The 24,000-nt window shown below is 36.1% G+C and overlaps 1 protein-coding gene across 1 annotated transcript in view; it reads left to right on the top strand.

The window, feature by feature from the left end:
- LOC135200669 (unconventional myosin-Ia-like) overlaps window positions 1-24,000 on the top strand; it is a gene marked incomplete in the record, with an annotated part of 253,582 nt that overhangs the window by 14,924 nt on the left and 214,658 nt on the right. The window contains 1 exon segment of the mRNA XM_064229278.1: window positions 7,588-7,703. Within this exon segment, the coding sequence (XP_064085348.1) occupies window positions 7,588-7,703 (116 nt within the window).

Below are 24,000 nucleotides of genomic sequence, written 5' to 3'. Positions count from 1 at the left end.
ACCATTTTATTACTAATTTTCCTGTGACTTCAAATAGTTCTACTGGTTACAGTAGCAATTCTCTCTCTCTCTCTCTCTCTCTCTCTCTCTCTCTCTCTCTCTCTCTCTCTCTCGCTATCTAGACTTTTCCCTCTTCGGAAACTGATGTTGTAGAGATAACAGAACTTTATGTAGCTCCTGGCTCGGGGAATTTCTGCTGAATGCACACACACACACACACACACACACACACACATACACAGAGAGAGAGATAGAGAGAGAGAGAGAGAGAGAAATACTGCGGGAAAGGTGAATGTGAAGACCAACTACACACACACACACACACACACACACACACACACACACACATATATATATATATATATATATATATATATACATATATATATATATATATATATATATATACATACATATATATATATATATATATATATATATATATATATAATATATATATATATATATATATATATGATACGTGTGTGTTTGCATTTGCGTTTGTGTATTTACACAACACACATACAGAGAGAGAGAGAGAGAGAGAGAGAGAGAGAGAGAGCAGAGAGACTATAATCGGGCGAGTAGGGTAAGGGATGCGGAGAGGACAGAGAATCCTGCAAACCCTAAATTCCCTGACGTCGAAATGCAGGGGAGTTCAGCCTGGGAGGGAGGACGGAACGAGCATGGCGGAGGGCAGGTCAGAAGGGATCGGTGGAAAAGTTCTTTATGAACTTTCTTAGACAAACAACGGCAATTTTAGGGACACGCGAAAGGTTCCTGTGTTGATTTGTTCTCTCTGTCAATGCTATGGTTGCATCTGTGCCTTGATTTGCGTTGTAGAGAGAGAGAGAGAGAGAGATGATGCATTTTCATAAGGGTTTTCACAGTACAGTACTCTGTTACAAATCGGGTTAATACGTATATTTGTTGTGTTCGTGCATAAAATAATTATGTTAACATAAAACGCACGGATCACTTTTTAACAATATATAACATTATTATTCCATCTTGGTCCTGGAGAGTCGATATGCGTAGCCAGAAACGCTGTTTCGTTTTTAACACTAAGGAGAAAAGGAAATAAGAGTTTACCACCATTAGTCAACTGCATTGTGAGCGCCCCCCCCCCACACCCATCCCTTGTCATAAATGTTAAACATCTTGCCAGATGAGGCTTTTATTCTTTTCTCGTAATGTAACCCTCTTCTTAATAGGGGGTGTAACTATAGCTTCCCTCTTGGGTGGACTCCTATCCCTCGACTCATTGAAATCATTGTCATTTCTTCCCTTTAAGCATGAATAGACTTTTTTCTTATTTACTTCATATGGTGTCTTCACAACTATGCGTAGTATGGCACCGTCAAGAGATAAGAGACAGTGACCTCAACCGCAAGCATTTTCGTTGGTTCATGCCAACGCCTTCTACTGAGGAATACTTTATTATTTCAGTAAACATGTAAATATATATATATATATATATATATATATATATATATATATATACATATATATATATATATATATATATATATATATATATATATGTGTGTGTGTGTGTTGTGTGTGTGTGTGTGTGTGTGTGTGTGTGTGTGTGTGTATAAGGGTGAACCAAAAGTAGATGGACAGTATATGATAACATTTATTTTGAGATTTCATACTCGTATACAGGTATATTCAATCGTTGGATATATATATATATATATATATATATATATATATATATATATATATATATATATATATATTTACTTAATTAGACAATCTATAAAGAACCTCTCGCAAAACACGAGGACTTTCGACTCTTAGTAAAAGTCATCTTCAGGGTACAAATAGTTTCAATAGTACAGTCAAGAAAGGAAGCAATATGAGGTCACAGGCAACAATAGAAATTAATTGGACAAATCCCTACTTATGGATGAAACCGTTTTCAAGAAGATACTTGGTGGAATAGGCAGTTACTAAATTCATAATGCAAAAATAAGAAATTTATAAGATATTTAACAGTTTGTTTTACCTGACAATTTTTTAAAACTTCAGAAATTCGTCCATCGTAATTAAAACTATCATCGTTCAATTTTCTTGTTTTTAAGGTTCCCTTGACTAAACATCAGCCGTGTAATGATGAACTTTTAAAAAACATACTTCGTGTGATTTGCAGTCGACAGGTGGTCAAAAAACTTCTTACGTGCAAAAACTGGCAATTTGTTTCCAACGCCTTACATTATGCATTGTCACTCGCTTGCCCAGTTCGAAATCAGCTGTCCAATAGAAGGTACATTACATGTTGAGCAATCAATTTTGTACTCCCATTCTGTTTGCTTTACATGTGTGTGTGTGTGTTTGTGTGTGTGTATGTGAATTTTCGATGCACGAATTGTTACTAAAGATATTTATTTTTATATATTTTCAAAGTCAGAAGCGCTTGATCTGTCGGTATTATAAAGTTTTTCCTGTCTCAATGGAATCAACCATAAACAAAATGTAGGGGAAACATAATTCTCCTGCAATTTCGTGTTTTTCCAATTTCATGATCCAGAAACTTAGAAACGCTACTTCTAAATGCTTTAAAAGAGACACCAGTGAACACTGGCTGGAAAAATTCGATCCGTTTTTGCAGGTACGTTTTTGAGAGTGAAATTATTTTCTCTAAGAGTAGTAAACCTCTGGAACAGATATGTAAATCCCATGGCACATTGCACGCCTAAAATTACGAACTCCAAACATTTGAAAAACCCCCATTGATTTTTATTTTTTTTTAACCTTTGGCAAACCATGGAAAAATAACGTTTTAATCATTCTAGAAGACTAGATTAATCTGAAAAATAAACTGCAAATTTTGTTGGTAGGATGACTAACTTTTCTATTTTTAACTCAGTGACTCGACGCTGCATAATTGAAAGTCAGGTAAAGCAGTCACTACTCCTCATTCGTGAATGATCATTAGAAAACTGAATGGAATCGGGATTGTCGTTTTTTTTTTTAGAGATGGTGCCAATCAGCAAGACCTAAAGCTCAAATTGTGTTGACTAATATTATTTCTCTGACAATTCGATAACACGAAAGCGTTATTTCTTTGCAAGAGAATGACTATATCGGACATGATTTGTAATTTCTGCCATGTAAATTGCGTGCCATATCTTTCACATCATACCGATAGGATGTAAACTATAGCAGTGAGGAGTTTTAGATTGCGCACGAGTCCATATCACCGTCAAACCCAAATTCGAGTGATATAGAAGTCAAAGTCGAAGCGGACGGTGGTACCTTTGTTCAAGATGCATTGTTTCTGAAGACGATACGACCCCTTTGGAAGCATTTTGGAAAGATGTGAACGACATTCCCTCGACACAGAACATGTGAATAACCACTGTGAGCCAGATTTGTATTTCAGCTTCTTCCTAAGCCAAGGAAGTCATACAAACTTTGAATTCTTTTTCTCGTATCTAGATAAGCGTCAAAACTTTCCTCTATTATTGTGCCTGCCCTGCGTTTTAAAACCTTAAAGGAGAATTAGAGTTAAAATGAGAAAACATTCACTCAGTCATAAGACGTCGGATGAGAATCGAATTGAAGTGCTGAATGAAATTTTAGTGGAAGATTATTGCGCGTCTCATGAGTGATCGCGTGTAGATAACCTGTTGCATCCTCCCGCGGAGAAATAGGAACGGCATTTTGTCCCGAGACATGCACCCAGCTCTCACGAAAAGTAGGTCCTCGTACCCAGCCTTAACTTTGTTGTCCAAGGAGTACAGAAAGAGAGCACGAAACTTCCCTAATTAGATACGGTGCATTAAACCAGCAAGAATTCCCGCCAGCATCAGGGAGCATAAAAACGGGGAAAGGCTATACACCCTGACTTTATTTTGGGTGATGTCCAACAGACCAGAATAGAACCCCTGACGGGCAAGGGTGCTGTATCATTTCAGTTTAATTTTGTTTTCTTTTCGTTTAATTTATGATGCGCATGCCGGAGTAAGGCCGCATCTGTGGCTATCTTACTGAACTGTTAGGTAACACTCTTGGACTCAAAACAGAGCTGGATTTGGTTCGTCATCCTTACTCCAGTCACTCTTAGACTCAAGACGTCTCATGTTTTGGTCCGTCATCGTACATTGCTCACTCTCCCATCCATCCTCCTTTTTTCTTTATCTCGAGGAAGGAAGTTTGTTGTTCGTGAAGTTGATGGAGGAGTGTTTGCCAAGTTCTTTCGCAATTTTATTTAGTTATTTTGCTATTTTTTGCCAAATAGCCTCGTACTTGCATGCATGTGTGCTTGCACTTTATGCGTGACTCATCTTTTTCCTGACAGTATATAAAGCGAGAACAATCGCAGTGACTTCAGGCCAACAGAGAAAGAAATGAAAGTGAAATTCTGTGGCTGTTTTCCCAAACTTTTGATCTATTTTCTCACCAGGAGCCCAACCTTTATCGTGTGAATTGGCCCACCTCTTCTCTCCATAACATTCAACACTCACTCCCCCACATCTCTCTCTCTCTCTCTCTCTCTCTCTCTCTCTCTCTCTCTCTAAAAAAAAAAAATTAGATATTCGAGCTCTCAGTCTTCGCTGCACCCAACAGCGTATACTCGCAATAATGAGTATGTATGTATGTATATATGTATATATATATGTATATATATATATATATATATATATATATATATATATATATATATATATATATAGAGAGAGAGAGAGAGAGAGAGAGAGAGAGAGAGAGAGAGAGAGAGAGAGAGAGAGAGTATATATATATATATATATATGTATATATATATATATATATATATATATATATATATATATATATATATATATATATATATATATATATATATATACAATGAAGGTAGGGGAAGCACACCAACAGGTCAAGGAACTCATATTTATTAAGTTGCAACGTTTCGAAGCCAACCAGCAGGCCTCATTTTCAAGCTAAAAAGTAACAATATCTAATTTAGTACAATAAAATTAAGCTACAATATTAAAATAATCAATGTAAAGTACAATAAAACAATCACAGTTAAAAACACAAATAAGGACCAACCGTTGAGGGCGAAGACAGAGGAAGGACTAACAAAAAACGTAAGCAGTTCACGAGAGGTAAAGAGGTGTAGACGTGGCATGGGTGTTCAGTGAGGGACCAGTTTTTAATAAACAAAGATTCATTAATTGTTAAAACCTTGTGATTGGAAGCTCTGCCCAAAACCTGAAAGTCCTTGTACTGGATCGAATACCTACATTTATCGGTATGATCCCTTATGTTGGAAAATAAGAGCAGCCGGAGGCTTGCAATAGATTGAGAAGACTTGATGGTGTCTGTGGAAGCTAATTGTAAATGCAGGAAGGGGATTTTGAGCCAACTTCTGCTTTGCAAATGAAAGAAAAGAGGTTCAATATGAATCTGTAGCAATAAACTGTTGGTAAGATATAAGTGGTGCAAGAACTGAAGGTGTAAGGTATGCAGAGATAAGTTGAAGTCCAGTGAAAAGGTTAGCATGGGTGAAGCGATTGATCGGTGTAAGGTCTGGTTATGTAGTAAGAATGGAGGATAAACGATTGACGACAAGTGTTTGATTTGGAATGGTTGGAAAAAGGAGAGGAACCACCTCAAAAGGATTGATCAGGTCGTTGTGAAGGAGGTGATGGAAAAAGAAGGCATTAACATCAAGGGAGCTCCAGAAGGCGAGAGAGACAGAGGTGATTAATGTAGTTTGTGTTGAAGGGTGTTCTTTGGTTCTGTGCTGAAGCGTCTTCTGTGGTGTTCCACTGAGCTGGAAGTTCGTTTTTAAGGGTCTCCACCCGCCACTATGGAAAACGGCATGGTAATGAAGGCATGCTTCCTCATGGACAAAAAACATATATACATAAGTGCGGAAGTCAGTCCACCGAAATAATAGTCCTTAGCTTTAAACCAGTGTGGGAATGGGCTTTTTATGCTTGAAGAGTATCCAGTTTTAAACAGAAGTTTTTAAATTTTTTTTACACACACACACACACAACACACACATATATATATATTATATATATATAATATATATATATATATATATATATATATATATATACATATATATATATAAATGTTTCAATCATAGGCACTCTCTCGCAATGTATACAATATATATACATGCATATACAGTGGGTAGATGGCTAGATAAATAGATAGATTTATGGTAATTTATGTGGTTTCATTAAATAGGAAGGCTAAGTAAACCTCAAGGCATACATTTAGCATCTTGTGTATATCAGAAAATAGTATACGTAGATGCACATTATTTACATCATGGTCCTTTTGGTACTCATAAATAATCTCTATATATAGTTACGTTCGTCATTTATAACCTTAGGGTATCGCTAATATTTATTCATGTTAAAAAAAAACAGAAATGAGTTCCATTCTCACCTGGGTTATCCTGGACTGTGTTTTATTCTTCTGGCTCTGTTGTGACGCCAGTTTGAGTAGACACAATCAATCAATTCTTCTTGCTCTTATGGAAATGAAGACAGTTTTTTTTATGTCTAATATAAAGATGATTTTCCAAGTAAAAATTTTCTGCTTCATAATGTTAGGAATAATACTTCCTCATTCTTCATTTCATATTTTCGGTAGCGGTTTATTTCTCTTAGAATACAGAAAAGGCTTCAAACGGTAACTTTGGTGCTCCCACTGCCCCCCGACCCCCAACTCAAGGCGCGGGGCCCAATTTGATCAAATTGATCAAACAGGTTTAAAGCCGGCCCTGCCTGAGAGGCGCAGTGTAGAAGGTTCTAAAGTTTCCCCTCAACGGCGTACTGTAGAAGGTTCTAAAGTCTCCCCTCAGCATCCTGTTATTTTGCAGACTCATCGCTGCATTATGCCTCTCACTTTTCATCTATCAGCCTGCGCGTCATACCCCAGCTGTCCAACTTCTTCAACTTTACTTCGCTCTAGTTTTCACCTCTCTTCGGAAACTTAGCCTGTTTTAGCATTGAAATGCGACTGTGACTCGTTTAGATAATTATGATAAGAGATTACATCTTTAATAAATTCTATATAAAACGTAATGTGCATCCATGCATTTATTTTCATGTGCACCAACGATAGCCTACCGGTAATGAACATGTTGTGTCCCTCGGTAAAGGGTTGCCATGACGTCATAACTGTCGTGTTACCGTCATTTATGACTGCATGGTTACGCTATAGTGGATTCACATCAACCGTGCATTTGATGACTAGGCCAGGCCCTTACGACGCTCCTGATTGGCAGTTGATAAGGCAATCACAGGGATGGAAGCTCTCAGTCTCTCTCGAGAGTTCACATGGGTAGCATCTATTTTCCACCTCTCCTGAGGGATACTTTTGAAAGACGTAGCCCTCAGGAGAGGTGAAATATAGATGCTACCCATGTGAACTCTCGAGAGAGACTGGGGAGAGTTTCCAGCCCTGTGATTGGCTTATCAACAGCCAATCAAGAGCGTCTTAAGGGACTGGCCTAGACATCAATACTACCAATAACAATGATTATAGTGATATCAGTAAACCTTCATTTTAGGCAATTTATAATCTTAAAAATCATGTTAATAACAAATTCTTTTGTTATTTTTGCAGACTTACGCTGGCACGGGCCTTATATCGGTCAACCCTTATAGGCGGCTGGCTCTCTACACGGCCGAGGTGATTCACGCCTACCGATCTGCGTGTGTCTTCCAACTACCACCTCATATGTAAGTACCATTGGGATTTATGTGGACTTGAGTAAGTAGCGTACTTGTGTTTAGCTTAGGGTAGATGTCTTAATGTATATAAATAATGTATATCTGCATCAAATACACAGACACACAGACCCAAGTTCAAAGAAAATTGAAGAGGACGTGACCTTTGTGATTATTGGACGTGAGTTTCGTTTGTTTCCCGGGACCAGACATCACGATTTATTCTTCAAATTTCTTTTGAACTTGAATCTTCAGGCTTTGTAGTGACAAGCGTATCCAAAAAAGAGCAAAGAATTCAAGAAGTCAAGAGGGCATTGTGGCTATTACAATTCCATATATAGTATATAATATAATATATATAATATATATTAATAATATATATAATATATATATGTATATCTATACATGCATATACACTGTTGTCCGTTAGTGATAATGGGAAAAAAAATAAGTTCTATTGCCGCTCAAGCTACATATACCTGTCGAATTCAGATATATTTTTATTAGAGCTGGAATAGACCATGATGGCCAAGTTGACAATTGCATACTTGTCTGGCAAAAAGTGACCGCAGTAGATACTAATATATAATTTTTCAGCCTAAAAAGCACAAGAAAAACGATTGACCACTTGGCAGTGTGTGTGTGTATAATATATATATATATATATATATATATATATATATATATATATATATATATATATATATATTTATGTATAAATATTCTTACAGAGAAAGAGAGAGAGAGAGAGAGAGAGAGAGAGAGAGAGAGAGAGAGAGAGAGAATATAACCTTAATGAAGTCATTGCTTCTCGACTTCGTCACACTTTTTTGGGAAAACATATGAAAAAAGAAACTTTGAACTTCCGTGTCGAGATTTGACCCCACGTGCGAGGGGCCGCAGCGACCATGCAAAGTGCGTTAGGGCCTCATCACGGGGACTTCTGGTGGATGCGGTCTGACCTGTCAAAGAAGGTGAAAGTTCTTATCATTTGAGCCAAGCTTGGATGCAGGCTTATATTGTAAAGCATATCGCAAAAAGTGTGAGGAAGTCGAGAGACAGTACGTCACTGTGACTAACAAACACACACACACACATACACACACACACACACACACACACACACACATATATATATATATATATATATATATATATATGTATAGTATATATATATATGAATACTTACCTACTTATCACATCACCGTGATTCATATAAATCATTCGAGCTACAAATGTCCTTTAATATCTAATTCGCACTAACTCGGAATTGATATATTTTCATATATGTACCGTTTCTGATTTCCTTTCCCGTCCACTGGACTGTGGTTCGATCCATGGATGGGGGACGAAAAACTTATTATCAACTAAAAATTCCCCATTTCGGTACATATATGAAATAGATCAATTCCGAGGTAGAGCAAATTAGATATTAAAGGACATTTGTAGCTCGAATGATATATATATATATTTATATATATATATATTTATATATATAATATATTATAATATAACGTATATATATGTATATATATATGTATATAATTTTATATACATATATATATCTATATTTATATATGTATGTATGTATTTATTGCGTGTGTCTTGTGTGTGGATGTGAGTGAAAACACACGTAAAAACGCTAAATGTCTTGTTTAGTAAGCATACATCCATATGAATGTTAGATGCATACACTTCGTATAACTGAAATAATTTTATGAAATCCTTTAACACAGACAGTGTGGACTTCCATAGCGTAGGATTATTTTGCCCTATTTGTTTCCCCGTCTCTGTCCTTACCATTTTTCTCGTGTGTGAATTTCGTTCTGTATAAGAGTGGTAGGAGTAGCCTTTTTCCCTTGTTCCATGTAATCACTTACTTATTTTGAATGTCGTTAAAAGTAATAATCTAGACTGTATACCTTAAAATGATATCTGTATGTTCACTTGTTCGTTAAATTCCTCAGCGTTAGAATAATCATGAGCTGAGGATCCTAATGATAATATTTTGACCTGCTTTTGGCTCCCTGAGTCGCTTGATACAAATACTACGTTATATAGTAGTAATAATTGATTTTCGGGACGTGAAAAATGTAATATGATTTCCTTGGGGATTCTTCCGGAATTTTGCAGGTGTTCTATAATAACAATGATAATAATAATAATAATAACAATAATACAGGTTTGATTGAAAATAATGGCTATTTCAGCCGTGTTTGTTTTGTATATAAGTTTCTCTGTTCATATTACTGACTTTTCTTCTGTACTCAAGTTAGCTGTTAAACCGCCAATTGGGAGATTCATGTCAAAAACGTGGTATTTGTCAAATTGAATATATTATACAAAATGCAGTACCAATTGGATTTTAAGCCTATTTGGCAAAAGATACTAGATGACTCATTTTGGATTCCTCTTACTCAGGGGCGTCTGTTCCTCTCTCAGACGCCCTTGAGCAAGATGAATCCAGGATGGGTCATTTAGTATTTTTTGCCATTTAGGCTTAAGATCCAATTTGCAGTGCATTTTGTATAATATATCCAGTTTGCCAAATACCACATATTTGACACGAATCCCCCATTTGGCGTTTTAATAGCCAACTTGAGCACAGAAGAAAAAGTCCGTAATAAGAAGAATAGAAAAACTTCTATTCAAAATAAACGCGGCTGAAATAGCCATTATTTTCAAATCATGCCTGTATTAATGAAGTTCTTTCAGCAAATAATAATAATAATAATAATAATAATAATAATAATAATAATAATAATAATAATAATAATAATAATAATATTGTAAAATCTTCTGAGGTGAATATTTTACAATAGTGAAAAATGAATGAAATCACAGAAATAATGCGTTGTCTGTTTTAAATATAGTATGTATATCTTTTTCAATATTACCTATACCCGAACAATTGTTTGTCTTTTGCGTATTTAGTTAATGCGGTTATAGCTGATAATACTTCTCTGAAGAGTAGTCTTTTCATATACTAATTAGTAAAGTAAGTTTGTGATTATGTTAAAAAAGCGTATTTCAAAAAATGTCTTAATAAGAAGTTGGAAATATTGTCCTTTATGTCATAATCAGTTAGAATACCGTTTGATATAATTTTTTTTTTTTTTCTAATTTTGAATACCTGTAGTGTGTCGCTTCCTGAAGTATTTAATATTGACAGCTGTCATTCATTATTCCTATGCTACCCTTAATATTCAAAGTATGTGGCTTGCAATGATTTGTCTGTTATTTATGTTTTATTCTCAAAGCTAATCGTCATTAGACCAATTAAAATTCTTTCCCATATAATTAATAAACACTGAAATTGATGTTTAATAATGAAATCGTTAAGTATCCCTTTTTCACTTGTTATTTATCCTTAATGTTTTTTTAGTATTTATGTATACGGTACATAAATATGATATGTATTAAAATCCGCCATCATGAAGTCCTTTTTAATAACCAGTAATAATGATTAAATAAACATATTGGTAACTTTCCACGAAAGAACGTTATTCATAAATTAAGAAGCTTGCCCTTTAAAAGCCGTAATGAATCACTCAAAAAACGTTCTTGAAATAATTTTTCCCTTCACAATGCAAAAGACATCTTTAATGGATAATTTCTTCAGCTGAAGACATGTAATCCTTAATTTAAGGAACACCTGATAACCACCTTAAATAAACATCTCTGTCCAACCAAACCATCTGCTTCTATCCTTGTGGAAAAGGGCCCATAAACTACCGACCGGTGTCTTCTCTAGAATTTCCAGCACAGATTTAATCTCTACCTCCATTCTGCCCGTAATGAAAAATGGCCATGAGTTTGTTCCGGACCTGGACCAAAATATACACTTCACTGCGTTTCTCGCTTCGGGAATGGGGAATTTCCTCTCGGCTCTTCCAGTAAAAGCTGGGCTCTTGCTGGAGTGCTTTGCGTTTGTTAATATATATATATACACACACACACACACACACACACACACATATATATATATCTATATATATATATATATATATATATATATATATATATATATATATATATATATATATATAACACATCAAAAATATTAAAACCGCAAATACCGTTTAATATCGATTTCACTGTTCATGAATAAAAAATCGACACCCGAGAATTATAATTTATATAAGTGCTTTTGCGCCGGCTAGGATTGGATTCATGGCCTGTTATAGAAACAATGATAGACAGTGACAGAAGCACCTATGTATTGTTTCCCCTATGGTGTAAGGTATTCGCTAGGGATAGTGAATTCGATATTAAAAGAGTATGTAATGCTGAATGTTAGTGAATAGAAATGATGAATCACGTGTGTACAAGTGGCAAAAATTCGCACACACTCACACGCACAAACAAAAACAAACAATAAACAAATACAAACATATATATGAATATTATATATATATATATATATATATAATATATATATATATAAGTATATGTGTGTGTGTGTGTGTGTAGAGGCAAAAGCCATGAAGGAAAGTGAAACGGAGTACTGCAAGGCCTTTCGACTCAATGTCCTTTACTCTACTAAGTAAAGGACATTGAGTCGAAAGACCTCGCAGTACTCCTTCGTTACAACTTTCCTGCGAGGCTTTTGCCTTCTTTTTTATATTGAACACATTCCAGATTATCGTGATTCATTTATACAGCATGTATACTATATATATGTGTACACACACACATATATTTTATATATATAAATATTATAAAACTATATATATAATATATATATATTATATATATATATAAATATATACTATATCTAACCCCCCTTTTGACAAAACTACACAAATTGAAAACCTTTACCTGTTGACAGCAGGCGCCCTCTATCTGCAAACATGTCATTAGGCTATTAAAAGCTCACATAAATACAAAATATACTATTTTTTTATTACCCACCCAAAGCAGATGAACATAAAATGGAACAGAATGATTAATAAATCATAGTGATAAAAACCCAAGTCTGCCCTACAAAGAAAATTATTAAGTTATCATTCCACTCTCCTGGCTTAGTCTAAGTAATCACTCCTAGACTCAAAATGTCAATTGTTACATTGTATTAGTCAAGTTTTTTTTAGAGAATCCCCCGTCTCTAGTATCATGGTATAGAGAGCCCATCTGTAATAAAGATATATTCGTTACATTTCTTATAACACAATAGTTAAGTAAAGAGATACACTTCACACTTTTCTCTTTTCAAAGGCAATTGTTTCCAAGTCATTTAAAATATGTGCCATACCTTGAGATGGGTTTTTCTCCCGACACTTGCTGTTCCCGCGACCCCCTCTTTCTTCCTATCACAAAGGAATGTGTTTTTCCCTCAAGTGCCTTGATCGGTCAGACCTATGACATACGTACAAACGAATGTACATACCCCCACGCCTCAAAAACCTCCTGTGGCAACAGTACGGACAGCCACCGAAAGCCTTAAAAAAAAACGCATACGAATCAGATTCCTTCATTCAAGAAGGCTGTTTCTACAGCGCTCTCTGTCTTCAAGCAAGAGCAGCTGATATAGTATGTAATTCACTAACACATCGATTCATACCTGTAAGATGGCTCGGCCACCTATGTCCTTTGTGCACTCCTGTCGCACACCACATCAGCAACTAATGCACAATGTATCAATTTGCCACATGATTTAGGGCTACCTCCATTGCTGGAGCCCTTGTGCCTCGCCGGATGCACAGAAGTTTAAGAACTCCTAGCGCACAAATTGTGATCAGTATAACACCTAACATGACCACTATTATTGAAATTGTGTAACGTTCATTGAAGAAAAATCATCTTCGTCACTATCCTCCAGCGACGGGACTGTAACAGTCTCCACTGTAGGTGGAATTCGAACCGCCTCATGGTTTCCATGTAAGTGTTTCATAAACACTTTTGGCGACGAGTTGTAGGCACACCGACGAAGCACCATGAAGAAATCTGAGAGAACACGGCAGGAACCATCGAACAACTGGGATCCCTGTAGAACGAGCGAGTTGTTGTCCCCATTGCATACAGTAGAAAACTTGCATCTGGCACAGAAGACCGCTGTTGTTGTCTCCGTTGATATTACTTGATATGGATCAGGCAATTCTCTAAAGTCACAGTGAGTCGGTAAATTCTCGTTAGCTAATTCTAGTTTGCAACCTGACAGGTCAATACGTTGAAGAGTGAATATCTTACTTTCACATATATATCCGTCATAAACTAACACACATCCTACTTCATAGTCAACTGCCAAGGACTGGAATTCTTCACCTAATATATACATAATCTCTACCCCTATCCAAACCACTACCGACCCCTTGAAAGAACTAGGAAATGGCCTAAATATATAGCTGTGAAACGGTTTTTTATCATTGACTGGTATGTCAACAAGTAACCCCTTATCTGATAATTGTACCTTTAAAATCCCATAATATCTATAAAGTAAATCTCCCGTAAAAATAATATTTGATCCAAAGTTCCCATCGGCAACATTTCCCTTGAAATTTTCCCCTGTGAAGCTGCTACAACTGCTTCTACTTGGCTTTTAATCTCATTCAACAAAGATTCTGTTTCTCTTTCAACGTTCAACAGTGTAGTGTGTATAGTGAAAAACGTAATTGTGACATCTAGGTCTTCCCGGACTCCTTTTACTGTCGCGTGTAATGTGTTACTTGATTTCCTCAACTCATTAAATCCGTTTTCTAATTTCTCATTCCTCCCTCTTAGAGAATTAAGGGCTTTACCATGTTCGGCGAGCTCCGCCTCTAATATCCCAACCTTCACCAAACTCGTTATTGCTACTCCAGCTATGGCTGCAATAGCTACACCCCTGGCCGCCAACAGCTGTACTCCCCTTTTCTGTTTTCTAGACGGGTTCCTGCCCCTGACTGGCTTTGTCCCTGGGACCCAAGTGAGTGTTTCCGCAATCTTTCCTTGTACCCTGATTGCAGTTCTTTTTATTTCCGCTAAAAGACGTCCCAGTGAAGTGGACAGATTTCTTGTAGTCTCAAGTTCGCTTAATGTGTTTACCAGTCCTTCAACTTTGCTACGCGATTCTTCGAGTTCCAATCTGGCTGAACCCAGGCTCTCGAACTCGATACTTATTGTGACTTTGTCAGATGACAACTATACTAGGTGATCTTCCTCAATAAGCACTCCAGGACCCAGGCGTACTTTCGTCTTCGCAAGCGCCATCAACCCCAGGGCGATGATTAAGCAATATTTCAGCATCAGACAGAACAAGAAAAAAAAAGAAAAAAAAACCTGTCAGTCATCTAATTCTCTAGGACGACATTTATGTCAAGTAATAATGAAAAAAGAAAATAATCGACCTTCCTCATTACAAACGCACCCAAGAGAGGAAAAACATATACATAATCAATATTATTCCCAAAAATGTAATATGTACCGTTACGGAATTTGCTACTGCAACAATCCCATTGACCAGAAACGACCGGAAAGAACCCCCTTACAAAATACATCTCCGTGGAATGCCATAGTCAACAGAGAATAGTGCAAATCTCTGAGTAATCAACTCCAAAGGGAAATTCAGCAACTGGATTCATCACAGCATTATCATCAAAAGTCCACCTGTGAATACCTCAGGTGCTTCGAACCGCACTAAGATTTGTCTGGTCAGACTTGCAACGCCAGAAACCATTATGAAACCCCAAAAAAAAAAAAATATCCTACACACAGGAATTATCACATATTTATCATCACATTTCTCAGCTAAAACAAAATTTGCCATATTTCCAACAACTTCCCACATAAAATATGAACCCCGAAATCTTACACCCCAAACGCCTCACATTTACGCATAATAAGAAAGAAAAAAAAAAACAGTAGAAGGGAATGAAAGAGAAAAAAAAAAGTTAAAACATTTCACCACCAAATTGCAAAAATCAGACAGTAAGAAAAAAAAGAAAAGAAATGCAATTGCTCAACAATATATTAATCACCACAACCAATTCTGTTCAATTTTGAGATAAGTGTTAACTGCGATCGACCTGTTTTTTCCTTTAAGACTACAAATCTGTTTCCGATTTTTTTCCTTCAATGACTTTGTACAAAATGAAAATGGCCTTCAAATTTAGGGCCTAATTTGTAGTTCAGTTTCATTTCTCACGTTGAAGTTTTAAAAATACCTTTGTCTCCAACATTGATCTTGGGATCAGATGTTTTACTAAATACTTTTTTCCGTACCCATCTCTCTGGTTTGTGGATTCAAGAGTACGGCTGAGACAAGCATGTCTCTCTCGGTCGCTGTGGATACCAACACCTCGATCTATCCTCCCCATGATGAGATATAGTTAGCAAATCAAATGTGCCTCGTGCTGGGCAACCAAAGCAAGCTTCAAATGGAGACATTTTAATGGAATCACTAACCATAGTGTTAATACTATGTCTAACAACATTAACATATCTGTCCCAATTCTTATCATTACCACCTACAGTTTTCCTGAGAGCCTCGAGTACTTTCCTATTTGCTTGTTCACACAACCTATTAGCCTGAGGTCTGTATGGAATAATTGTTACTTTCTGTATCCCCATGACTTCCACTAAACATTCCAAAGTTTTGTTCACAAATTCTCTTCCATTGTCGGTCAATAGAACTTCGGGTGAGCCGTATCTGCAAACGATACCATTGAAAAATGCTACGGCTACTTCTTCAGCCATTTTATGCTTAAGTGGGAAAATTTCTACTACCCTTGTAGTTCATCTATTATTACAAACAAGTACTTGTTCGCATACTTAGAACTCACAAAAAAATTTTCCCACGGATATCCATATGTATTCTCTGAAACGGTCTACTCGGTATAGGATACAATCCTAATTTGCATGAAGTTATTCTTGCAGGCTTACATGCGTTGCACACTGTACAATCTCTCACAAAATTTTCCACATCTTTCCCAGTTTTTTTTCCAAATGTATTTAGCATGAACCTCATCTACCATTTTTTCTATTCATAAGTGTGGACTACCGAACCTTTATGAACTAATATCCAAAACCACTGGTATTAGGAATTTTGGAAATCTGATCTGTGTCGTATCTCCTTTACTTTCACTGGTTCTCAATTTATATTTAATTTTCTTAACCAATAGATTACCTTCTAACTCCAAACCCGAAAAAGGCAACTTATAACGTTTCCTGACTAATTCCCCTCTAAGAAATGCTTTCGCGTCTGCTAGAGTCTCGTCTTCATCTTGCCTTTGCTCTATGAGAGATATATCCCATTGTATAGCCTCGCTAGTGACTTGCGCGACTTGGAACTCTTCCGTGTCGTAAAAACTTCTACTAAGAGCATCTGCAACTACGTTTAATTTGCCCTCTATATATTTGAGCTTTGCATCAAAAATCTCTGATAGTAAAAAACCATCGAGCTCTTTTAGGCGACAAATTCGGGTTTATTAAAAAGATAACTAATAAGGCTTATGGTCTATAAGAAACTTCTACTTTGTTCCCCATCGGTAACATTTTAAAATGAACCAAGCTCAAACACTATTGCAAAATGCTTCTTTATCTATGGTAGCCATTGATCTCTCGTTGCGTGCCTTTTGTCCTGAAGTTCCTGCTATAAAAGGCTATGGGATGGAATTTCCCAATCAAAACTTTTGCATAAGGCAAGCACCTACCTTTCCTGGCTTGCATCAGTCACTAATGTAAAAGGTTTGCTAAAATCTGGAAACTTCAAAACAGAGGGATTCATTAGTGCGTCCTTGAGCTTTTGAAAATTCTCCGCCTGGGGTTCCTTCCATTGAAACTGAACGTCTTCCCGCAATACATCAGTTAGGGGAGCTGCTATATTAGAGAACCCTTTCACAAACCTCCTGAAGAAACCGGCGATAGCCAGGAATGACTTAATCTCTTTCTTTGATCTGGGGGTGCGCAAATTCGCTATTGCTTTGACTTTATCGTAATTTTCTCTAACACCTTCCTTAGATATGACATGGCCTAGATAAATGATTTGCTTTTTCAAAAACGAACACTTAGCTAGCTTAATTTTCAACCCCGCTAATCTAAGCCTCCTAAGTACTTCTGTAAGCACTTAAAGGTGTTGCATGATCGTGTCTGTTGCGACCAATATGTCATCCATATACACAAAAACATTTTTGCCCAATCAACGTGCAAAACTGTGTTCACCAACCTGGTAAAGGTCATCGGACTGCCTGATAAACCGAAAGGCATTCGCGTAAATTCATAGTGTCCTTGGGCACTGAAAAAGCCGTATATCCTTGCTACTTTCACTAAAGAGGGACCTGCAATAAACCTGTGCCAAATCAATTGAGCTATAAATATTATGTCCCTCGATTTCAACAAAAAGATCTGGTATACACGCGACTGGATAGCGGTCAGGGATCGTCTTTTCATTTAAACGTCTAAAATTGACGCATACACAGACAGAACCCGTCCTTCTTAGGCACCGCTAGCAAGGGAAAGTTTTAAGGAGACACGCTAGGTCTAATGATTCCTTATTCCTCCCATCTATTGACTTCTTTCTCTACCTGTTCTCTGATTTTGAAAGGTATGCAGTATGCAGGAATATTAACAGGTTTTGTGCCATTCTCCAAATTTACCTTATGCTCTAATACAGTCAACCCCAATTTATCACCTTGTAAGGCTACCATATCCCCAAATTCTGCTAAGAGCTTGCTTATCGCTTCAACATGTTCACTATAATCCACATTAGCTAAATGTTCTCTAAATATTCGTTTCCTTGATTGCATTTCTCCTCCGAAAACTCAGGTTTCCCCTCTACAATAGCCACTGAACTAGTATCACGACTTCAATCTTGGAAATCCAATATTTATGTATTCCTCTGGTACCTCCTAACTGTATCATTACAGTTTAGTAACTCCAACCACGTGGTCCCATCCATGGATACACTGTTCACCGATGCCGTGCTAATAACCCCTCGTAAGCCTCACGCTATTTTCTTTTCAAATAACACCACCACATCCCGTAGGTTTTCTCACTTCCCTCAATTTGACTTTTGACCATAGTCTTGAACCAGGTAATAACACAAATATCCTCGGATTAAAACACCTCTATATTTGTGGTAAGTATCTCCCCTTTCCACCACCCCATACACATTACCACCCTCAGTATCATCCCCAGCATTGTTGGTATCAGAAATAACATCAATATTAGTATCAACATCCCCATCCATAATATCATTACCACAATTGTTATCGCCATGAACTGCGATAGAATCCCCGCCATTATTATCACCAAACACATCTCCTTTTTCAATAATCTCCATGTCCTCCATTCTAATCATGTCCTCATAAGGAAGAAAAATACCAGGTATTCTGACTGTTATCCCATTAACACCGCATGGATTGAAATCTGTGTCTCCTACATGCAGGAGGACCCAGCAAAAGTCTGTTGCCCAACGCAATTCCTTTCATTACCAAAAATGGTTCTATTAGTACAGTCACCGAGAGTAAACTGTATTTGAACACAACTCAGGGTATTTAATTTATGGGCTTGCACATCAACCACCGTCTCCACTGAGGGTTGCAAAGGGTAATTGGAAAACATGGATTGATACAAATTATAGTCCATTAAATTTATAGACGCTCCTGAGTCTTTAAAATATCGGGATATCCACATCCCCTACTGTTCCATAAACTATAGGATCCTGGGCTCTGGGGCGTCCCCCACGAAACCACAATGGCACGTACTAATCACCTGCACCCTTTTGTTGATCCGCCTTCCACATTTCGCAGATCCCTTTGCCCTCTGGTTTGACCTCCTGGGAAGTCCTCACAATTATAATTACCAGAACCTTGAGGTGTAGGCCTCGCATCTCTCCGTATCTGAGACGGACAAGATTGCCAATAGTGATCCGTACTCTTACACATTCCACAATATTTAACTCTTCACAATTTCTTTGGATGGCCTAGTTTATTGCAGTTGAAACAGCGCAACTGCTGTTGCCTTTGATCGATCGATCTTTTGTTATATTCAACTTTTGCACACAGATGGGAAGAAAATTCTGTGTCTCTTTGCACCCTATTTCCCGGGCCTGTCCCATTAAAAATTGTACTATCTACAGTGGGACATTTTGACATATGTTTCTCAATTTGGGCATAAAGTAATTCTTCGTCTGAAGTAGGTTCAATCTTTTCATCAAAGCTATTCACTATTGCATCCAGTACATTGTGCAAGAGCATCGAAAAATGGATCAGTTTATGTAAGTTATCAAGTGAGACACTACTTCCTGTAACCCATTTAGATGTTTTCAATTTCCCTACCCAATCTGCCACTGAGTCAAAAAGTTTTGAACTATGTTCTACGAGGCTATTAGTGCCCTTCTGTATTTCATAAAGACCCCTGAGGTCCCTCACCATATCTCCGTGTTCCTTTGAGCCATAAGCTGTTTTCAAAAATGCTTGCAAATCAGTCTAGGTACACATTTTGCAAATTGGAAACTTCAGCAACAATGAGAGAGGTCGCCTTTATTGAAATCTAGCAAAACTTTCGCCTCTCTAAACGCCTCTATATCATCCGATATATTTTTTGTGCTTAAATAATTATTCACACCTTCAATAAATATTTGCACTGGCTGAGATAACACACCATCTACAATTCCCCAGAACGGGCTCACGCCCGCACTCACGTTCGTTACGTGATGTAGCAGCGTTGTGGTACTCATAGCATCCGCCATTTTCCTCTCTTTATGGAAGCTTTTATGTTTCTATAAGATTCCCGATCTCAATAATATGGATAATAAAAAACAAAACTTGCACCGCGCCAGTATATCATCCCACGAAAATAACAAAAAAAATAGGGAGGGGATAGAAAAGGAAAAAAGGTGCAAAACGCTCACTAAGCGATCCCCAACCCAGTGACACTCAGATTCTCGCCTCTCTCTCTCTCTCTCTCTCTCTCTCTCTCTCTCTCTCATCGGGTCTCTCTCTCTCAGAGTGTGACTCACAACAACCAAAAACCCTCGCTCATATCATTACAAAAACCCCCCAATGTCCGTCGAATTTCGAGAGACATCAAAACAAAAACACCCTTCGAGTAAATTTATCACATAAAAAAAAGAATCAAAACAAAAAAAATAAAGGAGAAAAGAAGAAAGAAAACATAAAAATAGAAAACATAAAATCACGCTCACATCTTCATATGACTGGAAACCAAATTCGTATACGCATAGCAAATATGCATAGCCTATTCACCACACTTGCGAAACACTTTAATATGTCAAAATTAAACTTTTTCCCCTCGCAGTTTTAAAACACTGGTTTTCATGAATCACTAACCGGCTAACACTGAGATGCAGAGAGATACCCAAGTAACCCGACACTTCGAACACCACGCCAAACCATTGAATCAGCAAAAAGAACCCCAAGTTGCCTGTGACATGATTATAACCCCTTTTCCTACCAAAAAATATATGTCTAACTAGTCACCAGTCCCTTCGTTAGCGTATCTACAGCCTATAAAATGTATAAAAAAGCTTGTTAAACCGCTGCCACCACTCTAACTCTCTCCCTTTTGACAAAACTACACAAATTGAAAACCCTTAACTGTTGACAGTGGGCGCCCTCTATCTGCAAACATGTCATTAGGCTATTGAGCTCACGTAAATACAAAAATATACAACTTATTACCCAATGCAGATGAACATAAAATGGAACAGAATGATTAATAAGTCAGAGTGATAAAAACCCAAGTCTGCCCTACAAAGAAAACTATTAATTTATCATTCCACTCTCCTGGCTTAGTCTAAGTAATCACTCTTAGACTCAAAATGTCAATTGTTACATTGTATTAGTCAAGTTTAGAGAATCCCGTCTCTAGTATCATGGTATAGAGCCCATCTGTAATAAAGATATATTCGTTACGTTTCTTATAACACAATATTAAGTAAAGAGATACCTTGAGATGGGTTTTTCTCCTGACACTTGCCGTTCCTGCGACTGTCTTTCTTCCTATCACAAAGGAATGTGTCTTTCCCTCAAGTGCCTTGATCGGTCAGACCTATGACATACGTACAAACGAATGTACATACCCCCACGCCTCAAAACCTCCTGTGGCAACAGTACGGACAGCCACCAGCTTAAAAACGCATACGAATCAGATTCCTTCATTCAAGAAGGCTGTTTCTACAGCGCTCTCTGTCTTCAAGCAAGAGCAGCTGATATAGTATGTAATTCACTAACACATTGATTCATACCTGTAATATGTGTGCGTGTGAGAGAGAGAGAGAGAGAGAGAGATGAGAGAGAGAGAGAGAGAGAGAGAGAGAGAGAGAGAGACCTGGCCGTCTTCCATTCACATTGTTTTTTGCACTGCACCTTCTGCTCTCCTCCCGAATTCCGGTCAAAGCTCCCGAAAGCGCCTTCTCACGCTCCCCGAAGGTATCTGGATCCGATTTGCAAAAACTTCCGGGAAGATTGCTCTGGGGTCGTAGGGTCTATAAACAATGATATTCATTTTTGTTTTTTCTTTCTTTTTTTTTTACTTTCTTTTTTTTTACTTTTTGTCGTTGGTTGCTTCTGTATTTGGTATTAATTTCTCCTGTTTCATTTATGTTTTATTCATATGGGCATATGTAGAAAGAATTGTTACTGTGGTTTGCTGGCTTTTATTTCCATTTGTTTTGTTGTTTATAAGATATATGATATATGAGTATATATATACTATATACATACATACAATACATACATATATATGTATATATGTATATATATATATATATATATATACTTATATATATATATATATATATATATATATATATATATATATATATATATATACTATATATATATATATATATATATATATTATATATATATATATAAGATATATATATCTATATATATATATATATATAAGTATATATTATATATATATAATATATATATATATATATATATATATATATATATATATTATATACTTACACACATACACTATATATACATGTATATATTTATATGTAAGTATATAATTGTACTATATACATACATACATACTATATATATATATATATATATATATATATTATATATATATATATATATATATTAATATATATATTATATATATATATATATACTTATATATAAATATATATATATATATATATATTATATATATATATATATATAGTATATTATCCAAAAGGTTTTTTTGCCACGAAGGAAAAAAATGAAAAAAAGAAAAAACGAGTAGGCCGAGTACTTTCGGTCCTATTCGGAGTATGCCTCAGTAAGGGTCCGAATAGGACGAAAGTACTCGGCCAACTCGTTTTTTCATTTTTTTCCTTCGTGGCAAAAAAAACCTTTATTTATACATAGCATCACGTTTTTATATACTTCGTGATCAAGTTATATATATATATATATATATATATATATATATATATATATATATATATATATATATATATATATAAGTATATATATTATATATATATATATAACTTGATCACGAAGTATATAAAACGTGATGCTATGTATAAATAAAGGTTTTTTTGCCACGAAGGAAAAAAATGAAAAAACGAATTGGCCGAGTACTTTCGGTCCTATTCGGACCCTTTACTGAGGCATACTCCGAATAGGACCGAAAGTACTCGGCCTACTCGTTTTTTTTCATTTTTTTCCTTCGTGGCAAAAAAACCTTTATATATATATATATATATATATATATATATATATATATATATATATATATATATATATAATATATATATATAAGTATTTATATATATATATATATATATATATATATATATATATATATATATATATATATATATATATTATATATGTATAAGTATGTGATATATAGTACATTATATACTTACATATAAATATATACATGTATATATAGTGTATGTGTGTATGTACGTGTAAGGGATTCATAAAGAATTCCAAATATTCCAACTGCAGAGAGCTCAGTGTCAGAAAGATAGAGAGGTTAAATACTCGTATTTTAATTGTTTATTTCAATTGATCAAAAGAAAGAGACTTCTGGAAAGACCCAGTCTTCATTATTTTGCTTGGTTAAGTCGTTGTTTCTCTCCCTCTGCTTCGAAGCCTCGGAATTCCCTTTCTGCTTATGTGTTCGGACCGGGGTATTATAGGTTTTTGTCTCGCCATCGAGAGTGGCATAACTGGGGACGTGGGAAGGGGGACTAGACCCCACATTCTGGAAGAGAAGACTTTGGCTGGTCTGTGAGGAAAACAATATGTTTTTTTTTTAATAGATTTTTTTGTATCTTTCCTAAGAAACTGGATTCCTAACAAGTCAGATTGTCGTCATGTTCAGAACTTTAGCCGTAGATTTTTAG

The sequence above is a fragment of the Macrobrachium nipponense genome, chromosome 27 (genome assembly GCF_015104395.2).
Source record: "Macrobrachium nipponense isolate FS-2020 chromosome 27, ASM1510439v2, whole genome shotgun sequence".
Classification (NCBI taxonomy): Eukaryota; Metazoa; Arthropoda; class Malacostraca; order Decapoda; family Palaemonidae; genus Macrobrachium; species Macrobrachium nipponense.
This window is presented reverse-complemented; position numbering and strand designations above follow the sequence as displayed.